Source organism: Nomascus leucogenys, chromosome 17 (assembly GCF_006542625.1).
Source record: "Nomascus leucogenys isolate Asia chromosome 17, Asia_NLE_v1, whole genome shotgun sequence".
Lineage (NCBI taxonomy): Eukaryota > Metazoa > Chordata > Mammalia > Primates > Hylobatidae > Nomascus > Nomascus leucogenys.
Window position 1 is genome coordinate 36,957,956 of NC_044397.1, and position 17,858 is coordinate 36,975,813.

General features: G+C 54.7%; 1 protein-coding gene across 4 annotated transcripts in view; it reads left to right on the forward strand.

Moving 5' to 3' along the window:
- The window catches only part of SH2B2 (SH2B adaptor protein 2), a 37,226-nt gene extending 19,576 nt beyond the window's left edge, over positions 1–17,650 (forward strand). For 3 of the 4 annotated variants that reach the window (XM_030796743.1, XM_030796745.1, XM_030796746.1), the window contains 7 exons: positions 2,832–2,933; positions 4,641–4,732; positions 10,163–10,254; positions 10,339–10,509; positions 13,043–13,251; positions 16,211–16,382; positions 17,238–17,650. In XM_030796743.1, the coding sequence (XP_030652603.1) occupies positions 2,832–2,933; positions 4,641–4,732; positions 10,163–10,254; positions 10,339–10,509; positions 13,043–13,251; positions 16,211–16,382; positions 17,238–17,569 (1,170 nt within the window). In that variant the 3' untranslated portion in view covers positions 17,570–17,650. The remainder of the gene's footprint in view (positions 1–2,831; positions 2,934–4,640; positions 4,733–10,162; positions 10,255–10,338; positions 10,510–13,042; positions 13,252–16,210; positions 16,383–17,237) is intronic. The other variant, XM_030796744.1, reaches the window with a different exon arrangement.
- The last annotated feature ends 208 nt before the right edge of the window (positions 17,651–17,858 follow it).

Consider the following 17,858-nt stretch of genomic DNA (forward strand, 5'->3'; position numbering starts at 1 on the left):
TTTTGCTGCTGGCAGAGGGCAGCATTCCTGCAGGGTCACTGGGCCCTTCCCCTCCTTTGTGTCATGCAAAGGTGGGGGCATTTGTGGGTATTCAGGAGTCATTCCCGTGGGAGGGCAGCTCCTACCATGCTAAGAACTTGGTTGAGTTTCCCAAATGTGTCTGGTCCCAGGAGACAGGCTCCCAGGGTGAGTGAGCCCCCTGGGATGCCCCGAATGATACCCCCACTGCCTCTGCACCCACCCACAGTCCAGATCTCTTGCCTCCGAGAGGCCTAGATGCACCCTTGGGGCAGTCAGGAGCTCGCAGCCTGCAGGCTCAGAAGCCATTGCCTGGCACCTTAGATTTCTCTCTCACACAACCTTTGAGGTGCCAGCCCTGGTGAGTCGGGTCTCTGGCCTCCTGCCTCCTCACCCCTGTGGGAAGAGCCTCCTGAACCCCAGGTCCCCTCATTGCCCTATGCCAGGCCAAACCCTGGGACCCAAGGAACAATGAGGCTGGCCCCCTCCCATTTGGGAAACCACTGGGAAACCTGGTATTTTCAGGATGCTTGCAGATCTTACTGGGGTGAGCCCCGGAGGAAAATCTTGGGCTACCTAAGTGTTCACCAGGTGGCCAGGACCCTGGAACAGGCACTTTTGGAGGTTCAAGCTCTGTGGGCAAGGGCCTGGAGTTGCAAAACAAGTTGACCATTCAGGCATGTAGGCACAGTGAGTTGTGGCTGGAGCAGGTGGGAGGAAGCTGGACCAGGACTGATGGACCTCAGATTCCAAGCTGGGGAACCACAGCATCTCTGGCCAGCAGGATACCTGCTGAAGCTTCCAGTCCAGGCCTCCACTGCAGGCCTCTGTCTGCTCTGTCCCCGGCCCCGCTGGCCGGCATGATGGCCACACACCAGGGTCAGCCAGGCCCCATTCATGCTCCAAGCCTAGCCCTGCACCCGCTGGACAGGGGCCAGTTCTTCCTGGAATTCCCATCTGCCTGCCCATCAAATGTGTGGCCTTTCCTTTTCCTAAGAAAGTTCCTGTCCCGGAGACAGCCCTGCTGGGAATCTCAGACTCAGGCCAGCACCAAGGGGGCCTCAGGCTCACGACAGGGAGCTTTGAGGCAGAGCGAGTGGGGCCAGGCACAGAGTGGCGGTCCCACAGAGCCCTGCCAGCTCACCTTGGATCAACCCTGCCCACAGCGTTGTTGGGAACACTGGTCTCTTTTACTCACTCCAGGAAACAGTGAGCCCCATTCTGAGTCGAGGGCTCCAGGCCCTGCTCTGGAAGGTCGGGTCTGTAGCAGGAGACCAGCATTTTTCTTTAAGCAACCAGGTTTTAAGACTATCATTTTTTTATTTTTTTATTTTATTTTATTTTATTTTATTTTATTTTATTTTATTTTATTTTATTTTATATTTTGAGACAGGGTGTCACTCTGTCGCCCAGGCTGGAGTGCAGTGGTGCAATCTCAGCTCACTGCATCCTCCGCCTCCCGGGTTCAAGTGATTCTCGTGCCTCAGCCTCCCAAGTAGCTGGAATTACAGGCACGCACCACCACGCCTGGTTAATTTTTGTATTTCTAGTAGAGATGGGGTTTCATCAGGTTGCCCAGGCTGGCCTGGAATTCCTGACCTCAAGTCATCCTCCTTGGCCTCCCAAAGTGCTGAAATTACAGGTGTGAGCCACAACACCCAGCCAAGACCAGCATTTTTTAAAACATGAACTAGAATAGAATAGAAAATATCACACTCTATCACACACAGGAAGGGTAACTATTGTCTGGTGAGATGTTTGTTTCAGAGATATTTTTACCTGCCTATGTGTGTATTGGGCCCCAGTGTTAAAAGTATTTCTCACAATGGGTCAAGGTCAAAAATAAGAAAACCACAGATCTCATGGGTGCATTGGGCAGAGGGCAGCCCAGGTGGGGTTCTCTCCTCAGGGCTTGGAGGTAGGAGGCTCAGATGTCAATTCTGGTTCTGTCCTGGACTTGCAAGGTGACTATAGGAGAAGGTCCTTTTTTTTTTCTTTTTTTTTTTTCGAGGCATCGTCTCACTCTGTCACCTAGGTGGAAGTATAGTGGTGCCATCATAGCTCATGGCAGCCTCGACCTCCCCTGATCAAGCGATCCTTCCACCTCAGCCTCCCAAGTAGCTGGAACTACAGGCACCCATGCCACCACACTCAGCTAAGTTTTTTGGTCTCTTTTTGTTTTGTTTTGTTTTTTTTCTGTGAAACGGAGTTTCATTCTTGTTGCCCAGGCTGGAGTGCAATGGCACGATCTTGGCTCACCACAACCTCCGCCTCCTGGGTTCAAGCAATTCTCCTGCCTCAGCCTCCCAGATAGCTGGGACTACAGGCATGCACCACCACGCCCGGCTAATTTTGTATATTTTTTAGTAGAGATAAGGTTTCTCCATGTTGGTCAGGCTGGTCTCAAACTCCGGACTTCAGGTGATCCGCCCGTCTCGGCCTCCCAAAGTGCTGGGATTACAGGCGTGAGCCACCGCACCCAGCCCATTTTTTGGTCTTGAGTAAAGATAAGGTCTTGCTATGTTGTCCAGGCTGTCCTTGAACTACTGGACTCAGGCCATCCTCCTGCCTCAGCCTCCCAAAGTGCTAGGATTACAGGCATGAGCCACCATGCCTAGCCAGGAAAAATTTCTTTCTTGTTTCAAAGAAATGCCTTCCTCAACTTCCCCATCTGTGAAATGGGGATGGGGACTCCTCTGTACCAGGGTGGCTGTGGCAGTCTATTGAAGGTCACTCTAATGCCTGGCAGCAGGGAGGGGATGGAGAGGGTGTCGGAAAGTGCTGGGGCCACTCACTGTCCTTCTGGCCCCCAGGCCTCCAGGCCCAAGGTCAGCATCCCACTGTCAGCCATCATTGAGGTCCGCACCACCATGCCCCTGGAAATGCCAGAGAAGGATAACACATTCGTGCTCAAGGTAAGGTCTCACCCCTAACCCCAGAGATCCTCCAGCTGCCCCAGGCCACCTTCCCTTTAGGTGCTACAGCTCCGTAGGGGAGCGAGGGGAAGGAGCCTAAGGCAGGACGGTAGTGGGAGGGAGCCCTGGTGTGAGGGGTGTCCCCAGACCCTATGACAGATGCCTAGCTCATAGCTAAGACTTGAGTCTGGGCTCCACAGCCAAGTGCCCCGGGTGTCGCCCAACATCTGGGCCCCTTGCTCCCATTTACCCCTGGGCCTGGGCGAAGCTCATTAGTTTCACTTCCTGCCCTCCCTTCCCCCACTGGAGCCAGCACACACCCACCCCACTGGTGGCCAGCCGGCAGCAGTTATGCAAATGTTCCCATCCCAGGGCACTGGAGTGTGGGAACTGGGCGGTCTCCCACAGAGGGCACAAAGGCATCAAGGGTGGGCGGGGAGGCACCCCGGTGGGTCTAGGGGCAGCCCATCCTTTTCCCAGGCCCCACACCGCCGCCAGGGTGGCCTGCAGGGGTTTCTGAGGACACGGCCCCAGGCTGCCAGAGCTGTGGTCCCTGGGCCACTGCAAAGGATCAGAGGATGTTGGTGAAGCAATGTCCCCGGGGAGGCCTGGTCCCACCCACTCATCCTGCATGAAGCCCCCACCCTCTTCTCTCGGCTTCTGGTTGTGTTTGTGTTTCTGCCCGTTCTCATTTGTTTAGTCACGGACTCACTTATTCATTTAGCGAGTGTTTACCAACCCCGGACCCTGAGTCATGCCAGGCTGGGGGCTGGGGACACAGCCCCTGCCCACCTGGTACCCTCTAAACTGCTGATCATGCATAACAGCCTTGAGGCAGAGGGGCTCACCAGCCTCAGTTTCCCCATCTGTTCAGAGAGGGATTAAAGGCAGTCTCCGAGAACCCTCCCAGCTCTGCCATCCTGGGAACCCCACAACTACATTTTTTTGGTTTTTTTGTTTGTTTGTTTGGAGATGGATCCCACTCTGTCACCCAGGTTGGAGTGCAATGGCACGATCTCGGCTCACTACAACCTCCTCCTCCCAGGCTCAGGCGATCCTTCCATCTCAGCCTCTTGAGTAGCTGGGACCAAAGGCACACGCCACCATGCTTGGCTAATTTCTGTATTTTTGGTAGAGATGGCGTTTCACCATGTTCACAGAGTGCAGGATTATGCTCTGGGCCTGGTCCCAGCAGGAATGTCTCCTGCCCTCTTCCTCTTCAGAGGCTGTGTATCTCAAGCGCATGGCCATGCTGGTAGAACTCCAGGCACTAAGACATGCAAGCCCCCCTACTCAGTGTGTTTGGCCAGGCTGCCTCTCCACTCAACTTGAACCCCACCCCTGGGGTGCCAGGGCATGGGTTGGGGATGCTGGGCCACCCATCCCTCCCCCTGCCAGCATGGCCTCCTCAGAGGCTGCGTCTCCAAGGCGGAGGGGCTGAGATCAGTGGGGTGGGACATATCCCCATTGGGGAGGCCCAGAAGGGAGGGAATACAGAGTGTGAACTGTAGGCTGTACCGCTGGGTCCCTGGCCTGAGTTCCGGGTGGTGCCCGACGGTGACCCCACTGTCTTTCCTGCTGCTCATGCCCTTGAGCCCTGCTGTGGGAGAAGAGGATGAGCCATTTGAGTCACTCTGGCCCAATGTCCCGTGGTCTGGAGCCCGTCTGCTGACCATGTTCTGCACTCCTGGCCACCTTCCTCCCCAGGTAGAGAATGGAGCCGAATACATCTTGGAGACCATCGACTCTCTGCAGAAGCACTCGTGGGTAGCTGACATCCAGGGCTGTGTGGACCCCGGGTGAGTGTCTAAGTGGCCCGAGGATGGGTGGACAGGCTGGGTATATTCTTGGTCCAGCCTTCACCAGGAGCAGCTTCCTAGCAGGGCAGGAGCTCAGCTTGAGAAATGAGCAATTCAATGCGATTCAGGTTGGTGCCAGACAGGATCACCCTCCTTTAAAATACCCCCTACCTCCAATCCCCAGCAGGCTCTGTGAGGCCTGCTGTATGGGGCCAGGGCCTGGGGACCTGGAAGGAAGTTGGACCAAGTCTTGTCTTCACCCCAAGAGAGCCTCAGAGCACTGGGAGTTGGGCAGAGATGGGAGTGAGTCTGCAATGGGCTGGGGGCCTGGTGCAGTGGCTCACATCTGTGACCCCAACACTTTGGGAGGCCCAGCTGGGAGGACCGCTTGAGCCAGGAGTTCAAGACCAGCCTGGGCAACATAGCCAGATCCTCTTTTTTTTTTTTTTTTTTTTTTTTTTTTTGAGACAGGGTTTTGCCCTGTTGCCCAGGCTAGAGTGCAGTGGTATGATCTTGGCTCACTGCAACCTCTGTCTCCCAGGTTCAAGCAATTCTCCTGCCTCAGCCTCCTAAGTAGCTGTGATTACAGGCACCCACTACCATGCCCAGCTAATTTTTATATTTTTAGTAGAGACGGGGTTTCATCATGTTGGCCAGGCTGGTCTCGAACTCCAGACCTCAAGTGATCCGCCCACTTCAGCCTCCCGAAGTGCTGGGATTACAGGCATGAGCCACTGTGCCCAGCCAACCCTGCCTCTTAAAATAAAAAAAATAAAAAGAGCTGGAGAGAGGCTCTTAACCCAGCCCTGGGCTCAGGGAAGAGTTGCTGGTAGGCATGCTCACCTAACCCGAGGCTTAAATAAAGAGTGGACCAACGCCAGGCAGAGGAGGATGGGAGAGGGCAGAGAGAAAAGCCCAGCAAAAAGTGGAAATGGAACTGGGCACAGTGGTATGCATCTGTTATCCCAGCTACTCAGGAGGCTGAGGCTGGAGGATCGCTTGAGCCCAGGAGTTGGAGGCTGCAGTGATCTAGGATTGCGCCACTGCACTCCAGCCTGGGCAACAGAGCAAGACCCTAACTCTTAAAAAATAATAATAAAAATTTGGCTGGGGCCAGGCGCAGCGGCTCATGCACATAGTCCCAGCACTTTGGGAGGCCAAGGCAGGCGGATCACCTGAGGTCACGAGTTCGAGACCAGCCTGGCCAACATGGTGAAAACCCATCTCTACTAAAAGTACAAAAATTAGTCAGGCATGGTGGCGGCACCTGTAATCCCAGCTACTCGAGAAGCTGAGGCAGGAGAATCGCTTGAACCCAGGAGGCAGAGGTTGCAGCGAGCTGAGATTGTGCCATTGCACTCCAGTATGAGCGACAGAGAAAGACTCTGTCTCAAAATAATAATAATAATAATTTCAAAAGGTGTGGAAGTGTACAGACACCTGGGACTCACAGGGAACATCAAGGCCTTTGGGGTAGCCAGTGAGGAGGAGATTTGGATGAGAGCTCAGGAAACGAGTAGGTCAGGGACAATGGGAGCCATGGCAGGTAATAAGCAGAGGGCAGTTACGGTCAACTGTGAACAGGAAGAGCAACAAGAAGGTTGGCTCCACCATCCAGGAGAGATGCCAGGCCACGAGTAGGAGGGACAGGCAGCCCGACAGGCTGAGCAATTGGCAGCAGCTCTGCTGGCTAATGGGGTGAGCCAAGCCCTGGGGGGAAGGGCTGCTGCTTTCTAATTAACAGCTTCATTTAAAGAAACACAATTAAGGTCCTAGGCGCCTCCCAGGCCCTGATCCACAAAGTGATTGTAATCCCTGCTCCACCGCCCTCCGGACCATCTGCTCTGCAAACTCTTTCCCCAGCCGCTGTGAAAGTGAACCTGACTTGGTGGAATTTTCGAGCTGGCAGGGTCAAAGACACCTCATGTCACAGATCGGGAGAGAAACCTTCCCACCCTCTGAGGGTCTCCACGGGATCCCAGGAGGAGCCCAGCCCCTCAGGGATAGTGGGCAGGGATCATGAGCCCTCAGTGGGGACTGCCCACTTAGTGGTATCCAGGCCAAGAGAGAGCCTTCCCCTTGGCTTTCTGAAGTTTCAGTGGAAAATCAATTTGCAAACAGCAGATAAATGAGAGAAAAGGCATACAAATTTATTTATTTATTTTTATTTTATTTTATTATTTTATTTTTTAGAGGTAAGGTCTTGCTCTGTCGCCCAGGCTGGAATACAGTGGTGCAATCAAGCTCACTGCAGCCTCGACCTCCTGGGCTCAACTGATCCGCCTGCCTCAGCCTCCCAAGTAACTGGGACTGTAGGCACATGCCACAATGACTGGCTAATTTTTTTTTTTTTTTGAAACGGAGTCTAGCTCTATCATCCAGGCTGGAGTGTAAAGGCACAATCTCAGCTCACTGCAACCTCCACCTCCCAGGTTCAAGCAATTCTCCTGCCTCAGCCTCCCAAGTAGCTGAGATTATAGGCACCTGCCAACAAGCCCAACTAATTTTTGTATTTTTAGTAGAGACGGGGTTTCCCCATGGTGGTCAGGCTGGTCTCGAACTCTTGACCTCAGGTAATCTGACAACCTCATTATCCCAAAGTGCTGGGATTACAGGCGTGAGCCACTGCACCTGGCCTAATTTTTTTTTTTTTAGAGACGGGATCTTGCTATGTTGTCCAGGCTGGTCTTGAATTCCTGGGTTCAAGAGACCCGCCTGCCTCAGCCTCCCAAAGCCCTGGGATTATAGGTATGAGCCACAGTGCTTAGCTGCACAAGGCAGATTAATAGGAGAAAAAGTGTGTAAATTTATTTAACGTGTATACATAGGAACCTTCAGAATGAAGACTCAAAGATACAGGGGAGGGCCGGGTGCGGTGGTGCACGCCTGTAATCCCAGCACTTTGGGAGGCTGAGGCAGGCACATCACCTGAGGTCAGGAGTTCGAGACCAGCCTGGCCAACATGGGGAAACCCCCTCTCTACTAAAAATACAAAAATTAGCTGGAGGTGGTGGCAGGCCCGCTGTGATCCCAGCTACTCGGGAGGCTGAGACAGCAGAATTGCTTGAACCTGGGAGGCGGAGGTTGCAGTGAGCTAAGATTGCGCCACTGAACTCCACTGGGTGACAGAGTAAGACTCCGTCTCACAAGAAAAAAAAAAAAGCCCAGGCATGGTGGCTCACGCCTGTAATCCCAGTACTTTGAGAGGCCAAGGCAGGCGGATCATGAGGTCAGGAGTTTGAGACCAGCTTGGCCAACATGGTGAAACCCCATCTCTACTAAAAATACAAAAATTAGCTGGGCCTGGTGGTGGCGTGTGCCTGTAATCCCAGCTACTTGGGAGGCTGAGGCAGGAGAATCACTTGAACCTGGGAGGCAGAGGTTGCAGTGAGCCAAGATCATGCCACTGCACTCCAGCCTGGGCAACAGAGTGAGACCCTGTCTCAAAAAAAAAAAAAAAAAGGATACAGGGAAATGGTCCATTTTTATGCTTAGGTTCAGCAAAGTATGGACAGCGGTGTAGAAAGAGGATTGGACACAAAGGGTAGGATCTAAAGGGAATAGACTGAGCAGGGGACCCAGCCAGGCCTGTCTGTCTAGATTCTTCTTGGCCTCTCTGAGCAGCATTCCTTCCTTCTGGGTGTGGGACAGAACCCTATCTTGAATGGGGGTCTTATGACCTACAGTCAAACCAGGCAGATTGGGTAATTTCTTTCTTTCTTTCTTTCTTTTTCTTTCTTTCTTTTCTTTCTTTCTTTCTTGCTTTCTTGCTTTCCTTTTGTTTTTACTTTTTTTTCAGCTCCGTTGCCCAAGCTGGAGGGCAGTGGGGCATGATCACAGCTCACTGCAGCCTCCAACTCCTGGACTCCATTGACCCTCTTGCCTCACCACCACAACCAGCTAATTTTTTTTTATTAAGACGGGATTCTCAGGGCCGGGCGCGGTGGCTTATGCCTGTAATCCCAACACTTTGGAAGGCCGAGGTGGGCAGATCACCTGAGGTTGGGAGTTTGAGATCAGCCTAGCCAACATGGAGAAACCCCGTCTCTACTAAAAATACAAAATTAGCCCGGCATGGTGGTGCATGCCTGTGATATCAGCTACTCGGGAGGCTGAGGCAGGAGAATTGCTTGAACCCCCCGGGAGGCAGAGGTTGCAGTGAGCCAGGATTGCACCATTGCACTCCAGCCTGGGCAACAAGAGCAAAACTGTCTAAAAAAAAAAAAAAAGACAGGTTCTCACGGCCAGGTGCGGTGGCTCATGCCTGTAATCCCCACACTCTGGGAGGCCAAGGCGGGCAGATCACCAGTTTGAGACCAGCGTGGCCAACAAGGTGAAACCCCATCTCTGCAAAAAATACAAAAAAAGAAAAAAAAATTAGCCGGGCATGGTGGCGCATGCTTGGGATCCTAAGCTACTCAGGAGGCTGAGGCAGGGGAAATCACTTGAACCTGGGACGCGGAGGTTGCGGTGAGCTGAGATCATGCCACTGCACTCCAGCCTGCACAACAGAGCAAGACTCCATCTCAAAAAAACAGCAAAACAAACAAACAGACAAAAAAGATGGGGGTCTCGCCATGTTGCCCAAGCTGATCTCAAACTCCTGGCCTCAAGTGATCCTCCCACCTTGGCCTCCCAGAATGCTAGGATTACAAACATGAGCCACTGTGCCTGGCTGGATAATTTCTTTATGACAGGTTTTTACATAGAATATTTTTAGGTTGGCTGGGTGCAGTGGCTCACGCCTGTAATCCCAGCATTTTGGGAGGACGAGGCAGGCAGATCACGAGGTCAGTTTGAGACCAGCCTGGCCAACATAGTGAAACCTCATCTCTACCAAAAATACAAAAAAAATTAGCCGGGCATGGTGGCGGACGCCTGTAATCCCAGCTACTCAGGAGGCTGAGGCAGGAGAATCGATTGAACCCGGGAGGCAGAGGTTGCAGTGAGCCGAGGCCGAGATCGCACCACTGCACTCCAGCCCTGGCAACAGAGTGAGACTCCGTCTCAAAAAAAAAAAGAATATTTTTAGGTTTTATGACTAAAACCTAAAAAGGGGTTCTGGTTTCTGTGACCCACCTTGGGAAAGAGGGACTTTCATTTCTCTGGTGCCTCTGGGGAGAAGAGGACTGAGAGACAGGTAGGCAGGAGAAGGTCAGAGAAAAACTTCTTTGCTTGAGGCTGCTGCTGAGGACTTTATTTTGGGGTATTGTTTTCTGAGCCCCAACAGTGGCCTGGTCAATCACATGGTGGCCACAGAGCCAGTGGAGGGTGGGACAGAGGGACATGGAGGCAGAGGGAGGTGACCAGAGCCAGGAGGGCTAGATGCTGGGCCATGGGACTGCCAGCCACTTCCTGGCCACGTAAGTAGCCTGTGGTCCGAGTCCAAGTCCCACAGCAGGACATGGCTTCCATTTCTTGTCTCCACAGTGACAGTGAGGAAGACACTGAGCTCTCCTGTACCCGAGGCGGCTGTCTGGCCAGCCGCGTGGCCTCCTGCAGCTGTGAGCTCCTGACTGATGGTAGGTAGGGGGACAGGGTTGGAGGAGGGGCACACTCAGGGTGGACAGATAAAGATACGTGCATCTTACCTGCCACTTCCCCAGCAGTCGACCTGCCCCGCCCCCCAGAGACGACAGCCGTGGGTGCAGTGGTGACAGCCCCCCACAGCCGAGGTCGAGATGCCGTCAGAGAGTCCCTGATCCACGTCCCGCTAGAGACCTTTCTGCAGACCCTGGAATCCCCGGGCGGCAGCGGCAGTGACAGCAATAATACAGGTGCCAGTGGGGACAGCCTGCTCTTCTCGCTCCACCTCTCCTGGACCCCCACCCCCAGCCATGGCCACCTGTGGGCTCCCTAAACCTTGCTAAGCCTCAGAAGCTGTGACATCTCATCCCCCTGGGTCCTTCACACATCTCCAAAGTACTTCTGGCTTTTGTAGGCTGGTCTAGGAACCTGGCCCCTCCCACTGGATCTAGTTTCAATAGAAAATGTTCACAGGGGCCGGGTGCAGTGACTCACGCCTGTAATCCCAACACTTTGGGAGGCCCAGGCGGGCGGATCACCTGAGTTCAGGAGTTGGAGACCAGCCTGGCTAACATGGCGAAACCCCGTCACTACTAAAAATACAAAAATTAGCTGGGTGTGGTGGTGCACACATGTAGTCCCAGCTACTCGGTAGGCTAAGGCAGTAGAATCACTTGAACCCGGGAGGCGGAGGTTGCAGTGAGCCGAGATCACACCACTGCACTCCAGCCTGGGCGACAGAGTGAGACTCTATCTCAAAAAAAAAAAAAGAAAAGAAAAGAAAAGAAAATGCCCACAAGGGCTGGGTGCAGTGTCTCACACCTGTAATCCCAGCCAGTGCTTTGAGAGGCTGAGGATCACTTGAAGCCAGGAGTTTGAGACTAGCCTACACAACATAGCAAGACCCCATCTCTACAGAATTTTTGAGACAGAGTCTCACTTTGTTGCCCACGCTGGAGTGCAGTGGCGGATCACAACTCACTGCAACCTCCACCCCCAAGTTCAAGTGATTTTCATGTCTCAGCCTCCCGAGTAGCTGAGATTACAGGCGCCCGCCACCTCGCCTGGCTCATTTTTGTATTTTTAGTAGAGATGGGGTTTTGCCATGTTGGCCAGGCTGATCTTGAACTCCTGACCTCAAGTGATCCTCCTGCCTTGGCCTCCCAAAGTGCTGGAATTATAGGCGTGAGCCACCATGCCTGGCCACAGACATTTTTGTGCCTGTAGTCCCAGCTACTTGGGAGGCCGAGGTGGGAGGATCACTTGAGCCCAGGAGGTCGAGGCTACAGTGAACTGTGATCACACCATTGCACTCCAACCTGGGCAACAGAGAGAGACCCTGTAAAAAAAAAAAAAAAGAAAAGAAAAGAAAAGAAGAAAGGAGGGAAGGAGGGAGGGAAGGAAGGAGCTCACAGAAAAGGGTCCATAGGGTTGGAATCAGGGATTGGGAACAGGCGACTGGATTTGTTCCTAAGTTTGTTTATGACTTACAGAGCAACTCCAGGATAGTCCTTCACAGCTCTGTGCCTCAGTTTACCTCATAGACTTCACCAGTGGGTTGGGTCAGCTCCCTGCCCAACTCTAAAATTATTCCAGCTGGGCACAGTGGCTCACACCTGTAATCTCAGCACTTCAAGCAGCCAAGGCAGGAGGATCGTTTGAGCCCAGGACTTCCAGACTAGTCTGGGCAACAAGACTCTGTCTCTACAAAAAATAAAAATTAGCCAGGCATTGTGGCACAGGCTTATAGTCCTAGCTACCCAGGAGGCTAAGGTGGGAGGATTGCTTGAGCCCAGCAGGCCAAGGCTGCAGTGAGCTATGATTGTGACACTGGACTTCAGCCTGGGTGACAGAGCAAGACCCTATCTCAAAAAAGTAAGTTAAATAAATAAATAAAATTATTCCGCTGGGCGCAGTTGCTCATACCTGTAATCCCAGCACTTTGGGAGGCCAAGACGGGCAGATTGCCTGAGCTCAGGAGTTCAAGACCAGCCTGGGCAACATGGTGAAACCCTGTCTCTACTAAAAATACAAAAATTAGCCTGGCATAGTGGTGCATGACTGTAATCCCAGATATCGGGAGGCTGAGGCAGGAGAATCACTTGAACCTGCGAGACAGAGGTTGCAGTGAGTCGAGATCACACCACTGCATTCCAGCCTGGGCAACAGAGCAAGACTCTGTCTCAAACAAAAAAATATTCAGGCCAGGTGCAGTGGCTCACACCTGTAATCCCAGCACTTTGGGAGGCCAAGGCAAGGAGGATCAATTGAGCCTAGGAGTTTGAGACCAGCCTGGGGAACACAGCAAGACCCCATCTCTAAAAAATAAAAAATAAGTCCGGGCGCAATGGCTTACGCCTATAATCACAGCGCTTTGGGAGGCCGAGGTGGGTGGATCATCTGAGGTCAGGAGTTCGAGACCAGCCTGACCAACACGGTGAAACCCCATCTCTATTAAAAATACAAAAATTAGTTGGGTGTGTTGGCGGGCGCCTGTAATCCCAGCTACTCGGGAGGCTGAGGCAGGAGAATCGCTTGAACCCGGAAGGCAGAGGTTACAGTGAGCCACCAGGATTGCGGCATTGCACTCCAGCCTGGGCGACAAGAGCAAAACTTCGTCTCAAAAAAAAATAAAAACTAAAAACCAACAAACGTTTAAAAAATTATTCCAACAGCATTTTGCATGTAAAAAAACCAACAAGATGTCACCTCTCTTCTCACATTTATTTATTTGTCCCCCTTTCTCCTTCCCCCATGTTCCTCACACTGTCATCCCCACCTCAGGGGAACAGGGTGCAGAGACGGATCCTGAGGCTGAGCCCGAGCTGGAGCTATCCAACTACCCGTGGTTCCACGGGACACTGTCCCGGGTCAAGGCTGCTCAACTGGTTCTGGCAGGGGGGCCCCGGAACCACGGCCTCTTTGTGATCCGCCAAAGTGAGACTCGGCCTGGGGAGTACGTGCTGACCTTCAACTTCCAGGGCAAGGCGAAGGCAAGTGTGCGTGGGGCGCCATGGGGGTGCAGTGGCCAGCCCTGAGGGAGAGGGGTCATGGTGACCCCGGTCCTGAGGCTGTGCCCTGGAAACAGCTGCAGGCAAACAGGTATGGCATGACTTCCCATGGGCCCTGCTCACCCCAGCCATGCTCCGTGAGCCACCTGCGTCCCCCCTACACATAACTGAGGGACTGCAGTCAGCCCTATTTCAGCCTCTCCATTCTCCGGAAGGGGAGGCCACCTACTGGCGGCTGAGCCCTCAGGAGGCTGGGCCCTTCTAATAAACGCAAATTTGCAAATCCTTTCAGCCCCTGCGCGCGGGGGATCTCAGAGCACTGGAGCTTCTGAGAGTCTCCACCCAGAGATCCCCCAGTGCGGGGTTGGAGCCAACCAAGGCCCTCAGAGCCCCACCTTCTGCCCCACCCACCCCAGACAGCCCCTCTTCCCTACCCAGGTCAGGTCACCAACCCCTGAGAAGCACACACGGGCAAGCCCTAGAGACCCAGCAGAGGAGGAGGAGCTGGGCTGGGTGGGAGAGCTGTGCAGGGTCTGGGGGGTGGGGTTCAGCATTGGAGGGGACAGCCTGATCAGAGACCTGCAGGGGAGGGAGAATCGTGGAGGGGAAGACAGGCAGGAAGGCAATCCCGACAGCACCCAGCTAGATCAGAGGCATGATGGTACACCTAGGCGGTGTGCTTTCAAGGAAGAGGATTGCGTGCTGTATTGACCTAAAATGCTTTGGTTTTGTTTTTGGTTTTTTTTTTTTTTTTTTTTTTTTTTTTTGAGACAGTCTCGCTCTATCCTCCAGGCTGGATTGCAACATGGAAATCTCAGCTCATTGCAACCTCCGCCTCCTGGGTTCAAGTGATTCTTGTGCCTCAGCCTCCCAAGTAGCTGGGATTACAGACACGTACCACCACACCTGGCTAATTTTTGTATTTTTAGTAGAGACAGGGTTTCGCCATGTTGGCCAGGCTGGTCTCGAACTCCTGACCTCAGGTGATCCACCCGCCTCGGCCTCCCAAAGTGCTGGGATTACAGGCATGAGCCACCACGCCCGGTCTATTGACCTGAAATTCAAAGGAAAATTTGACAGCAAAGCCAAATGATTATGGGGGGGTACAATGTGGCCAGAGGGGGCAGGAACCTCAGTGCCCGCCCCCGCATCCCAGGTTTCCGATAAGGAAACACTCAGCCCGGGCTCCTGCCAGGACGGATTTCCTGGCAGCCCCTACTAGAGGAGGGAGAACCTTAGGACTCCTGCTCCAGGCCTGCAGCTGGGGGACAGTGTCTCTCTGCAGGGACCCCGGCTGCCCTAACCCCTAGTGGCCCAGTGCAGAACCTCTAGTGGCTTCTCTCCTCTGCCGGGTTGGCCCCACCATGCAGGAGGTAGCACCTCCACCAGGGACATTTCCTTGGCAAGCAGCTGCTCTTACAGTTCCTCTGACAACCAGGTGCTTAAGGCCATCCCTGGTGACGTGCAGTTTACTTCTCAGCCAGTGCTGCTCCAGGCAGCCTCCCAGAGGGCCTGGATCTGACTCATGCCCAAGCCAGAGGCTAGCGTGGGGGAACAAAGGTTGGGTGGGAAGCTCCTCTCCTTCCTGGAACGAGACCCAGCCTTGAACCTGCCTCTCACCTCTCTACCCGGCTGCTCTTCTCCCAGAGTGGAGATGACTGCACCAGGCCCGATAATTGAATGGTGGGACAAAGCAGGAACCCCAGCCTCCAGCTTACATACCTCCTGGGAGGGAAGATCACTACCTTCCCAGAGGCAACTCTTTCCACCTTCACAGAATAAACGTCTGGAAGGTCTGGCAGAAGATTGGGATGCGTCCAACTTGCTTCTCCTCACCCCAGGGACCCATTTGTGCCCTGCGCAGGCTCTGCCCAGCTATGAGGCTGTGGTGGGACCCCTCTGTGCTGTTTCTCTCGGGCTGAGTCCCTGCATTGTCCTGGCAACTTATTCTGCTAAGTGGCAGAGCTCACTTGTGGGACCGCCACGCTGCTCCAGGGATTGTCTGTATTTTTTTTGTTTGTTTTTTAAAGGGTTGGGGGGGATCTCACCATGTTGGCCAGGCTGGTCTTGAACTCCTGACCTCCAGTGATCCACTCCCCTCAGTCTCCCAAAGTGCCGGGATTACAATCGTGAGCCACCGCACCCAGCGGATTGTCTGTCTTTTATGTAGGTGGTCAGACCAGCTCCCCTTCCTGGGCTTGGGGCTATGTGTGTATCCTCAAACCACTCCTCTTAGCTCCCCTCTTGCCACACACACCCCAGAGACAGCCACTTTTTTCTGCAGTGGGATACATGTTGAGCAAAATAGGGCTTAAGTTAGAGACCTGCAGCTTTCCACTGGACACCACAGGCCTATGGTTTCTTACCCTGAGGCACCTGCCTCATGCAGGCCCTAGAGACCTAGAGAGAAGCCAGCCCTGTTCCAGCTGTTCCCGCAGCGTGCCATCACTCCTCCCTAGACAGCCCTGGGGAGCTTTCCACGCCTCCAGGTTTTGGCTCTGCAGGGACAGAGGGCCAACCTCTAGCCTCTTGGGCTGGGGGAACCACCCAAACAGGAGTTTTCTTCCCTGCTCTGTGCTCTGTGACCATGGGCCAGTCACTCCCCCTCCCTGGGCCTTGGCTTTCCTATCTCTAATATGGGGGCAGTAATCGCTATCTTCTGGCCGTAGGGAGGGGATTAGAGATCAGAGGTGTGTAGGGCATGGGCCCGTAGTGGGGGTGCTCCCAGCATGGGGACAATGCCTGATGCCTTCCGTCTCAGCCTGGGTCCGCTGTCCCCATTCCCCATCTCCAGATGGAGCTCATGTGTGAGGGGCCTCCTGGCCCTGACACAGCCCCATACAGCCCCTGTGAGCCTTGGTCCTTCCATCAACCCCCAAAGGTGCTTACCCAGGTGCCCAGTCCTGGACCTGCCCCTGACCACACCCACCTGTACCCACAGCACCTGCGCCTGTCCCTGAACGGCCATGGCCAGTGTCACGTACAGCACCTGTGGTTCCAGTCTGTGCTTGACATGCTCCGCCACTTCCACACACATCCCATCCCACTGGAGTCAGGGGGCTCGGCTGACATCACCCTTCGCAGCTATGTGCGGGCCCAGGGCCCCCCACCAGGTAAGATGCCACCACCTGGCTGGTGTGATTACTCAAGAAGACCCCCTTGATTACTCAAGAAGGTGGCCCCTGGGGTGGGATGAGCCCCAGGTCTCCTGTCCCATAGCCTCAGCCGTGTCCCTCCCACCCTAGCCTAGCCACAGCAATTTCAAGCAGTCAGGTCATCAGGAATGGAGGCAGAAGTGGCAGCCTAGAGGCAGCCAGGTCCCTAATGATTCCTGGCAAGGGGAAGGGGGCGCCCAACAGCAGTGCAGCTGGGTGTATGGGGGTGGGGACAAGGGTGTGGATTGGGGCAAGTGGAATGAAAGGAGCTGGGGGTATGGATTCCCATGCCCTGCACGGGGGAGGCACAGAGCAAAGCTGCTGGGACCGAGCACTGAGGGCATGGGTGAATGTGCTTGTGTGTGTGCATGAGTGTGTGTGTGCATGAGTGTATGTGTGCATGTGCCCGTGTGTGTACGTTTACGTGTACGTGTGTGCGCATATGCATGAGCGTGTGCAGTGTGTGTACGTGCATGTGTATGCGTGTGCACGTATACGTGCACGTGTGTGCATGCGTGCATGGCGCACATGTGCTTCTGTGTGTGCCTGTGTGCGAGCGTGTGCATTATGTGTGTATTGTGTGTGCACTCCTGTGCGTGTGGCTATATGGGCGTGCACACGCGTGGTTAGGTACATGTATGTGTGTGCTCCTGGTTATGCATATGGGCGGGTGTGCTTGCGTATGTGTTGGAGGACATGGGCTGCGACTCGGAAACCTGAGCATGGGCCCTGGCCCCTTGAGGGATCCCGGCCTCACTGCTGGATGTGGCCAGCCCAGGTCCTCACTCACGCCCTGCCGTCGCCTTGTTGCAGAGCCAGGCCCCACGCCCCCTGCCGCGCCCGCGCCCCCGGCCTGCTGGAGCGACCCGCCCGGCCAGCACTACTTCTCCAGCCTCGCCGCGGCCGCCTGCCCGCCTGCCTCGCCCTCCGACGCCGCCGGCGCCTCCTCGTCTTCCGCCTCGTCGTCCTCTGCGGCGTCGGGGCCCGCCCCCCCGCGCCCCGTCGAGGGCCAGCTCAGCGCGCGGAGCCGCAGCAACAGCGCAGAGCGCCTCCTGGAGGCCGTGGCCGCCACCGCCGCCGAGGAGTCCCCGGAGGCCGCGCTCGGCCGCGCGCGCGCCGTGGAGAACCAGTACTCCTTCTACTAGCCCGCGGCGCCGCCCGGGTGGGACACGCCAAGCTCTTCAGTGAAGACACGATGTTATTAAAAGCCTGTTTTAGGGACTGCACCCGGCTCTCCTGTCGTCCTTTCTCCCACGAGGAAGGCGGGGACTGCGGGGCAGCCACTCTCAGAGACCCCCGTCCAGCCTAGTATGGCCTGACACCTGCCAGGCCCCCTTGCAGCTCTGTCTCTGGTGGGACAGCTGAGGGACTCCCCATGGGGCGTCGGGCAGCACCTGAAATAGGGCCCAACAGCAAATGTTAGGGCTTAGGATC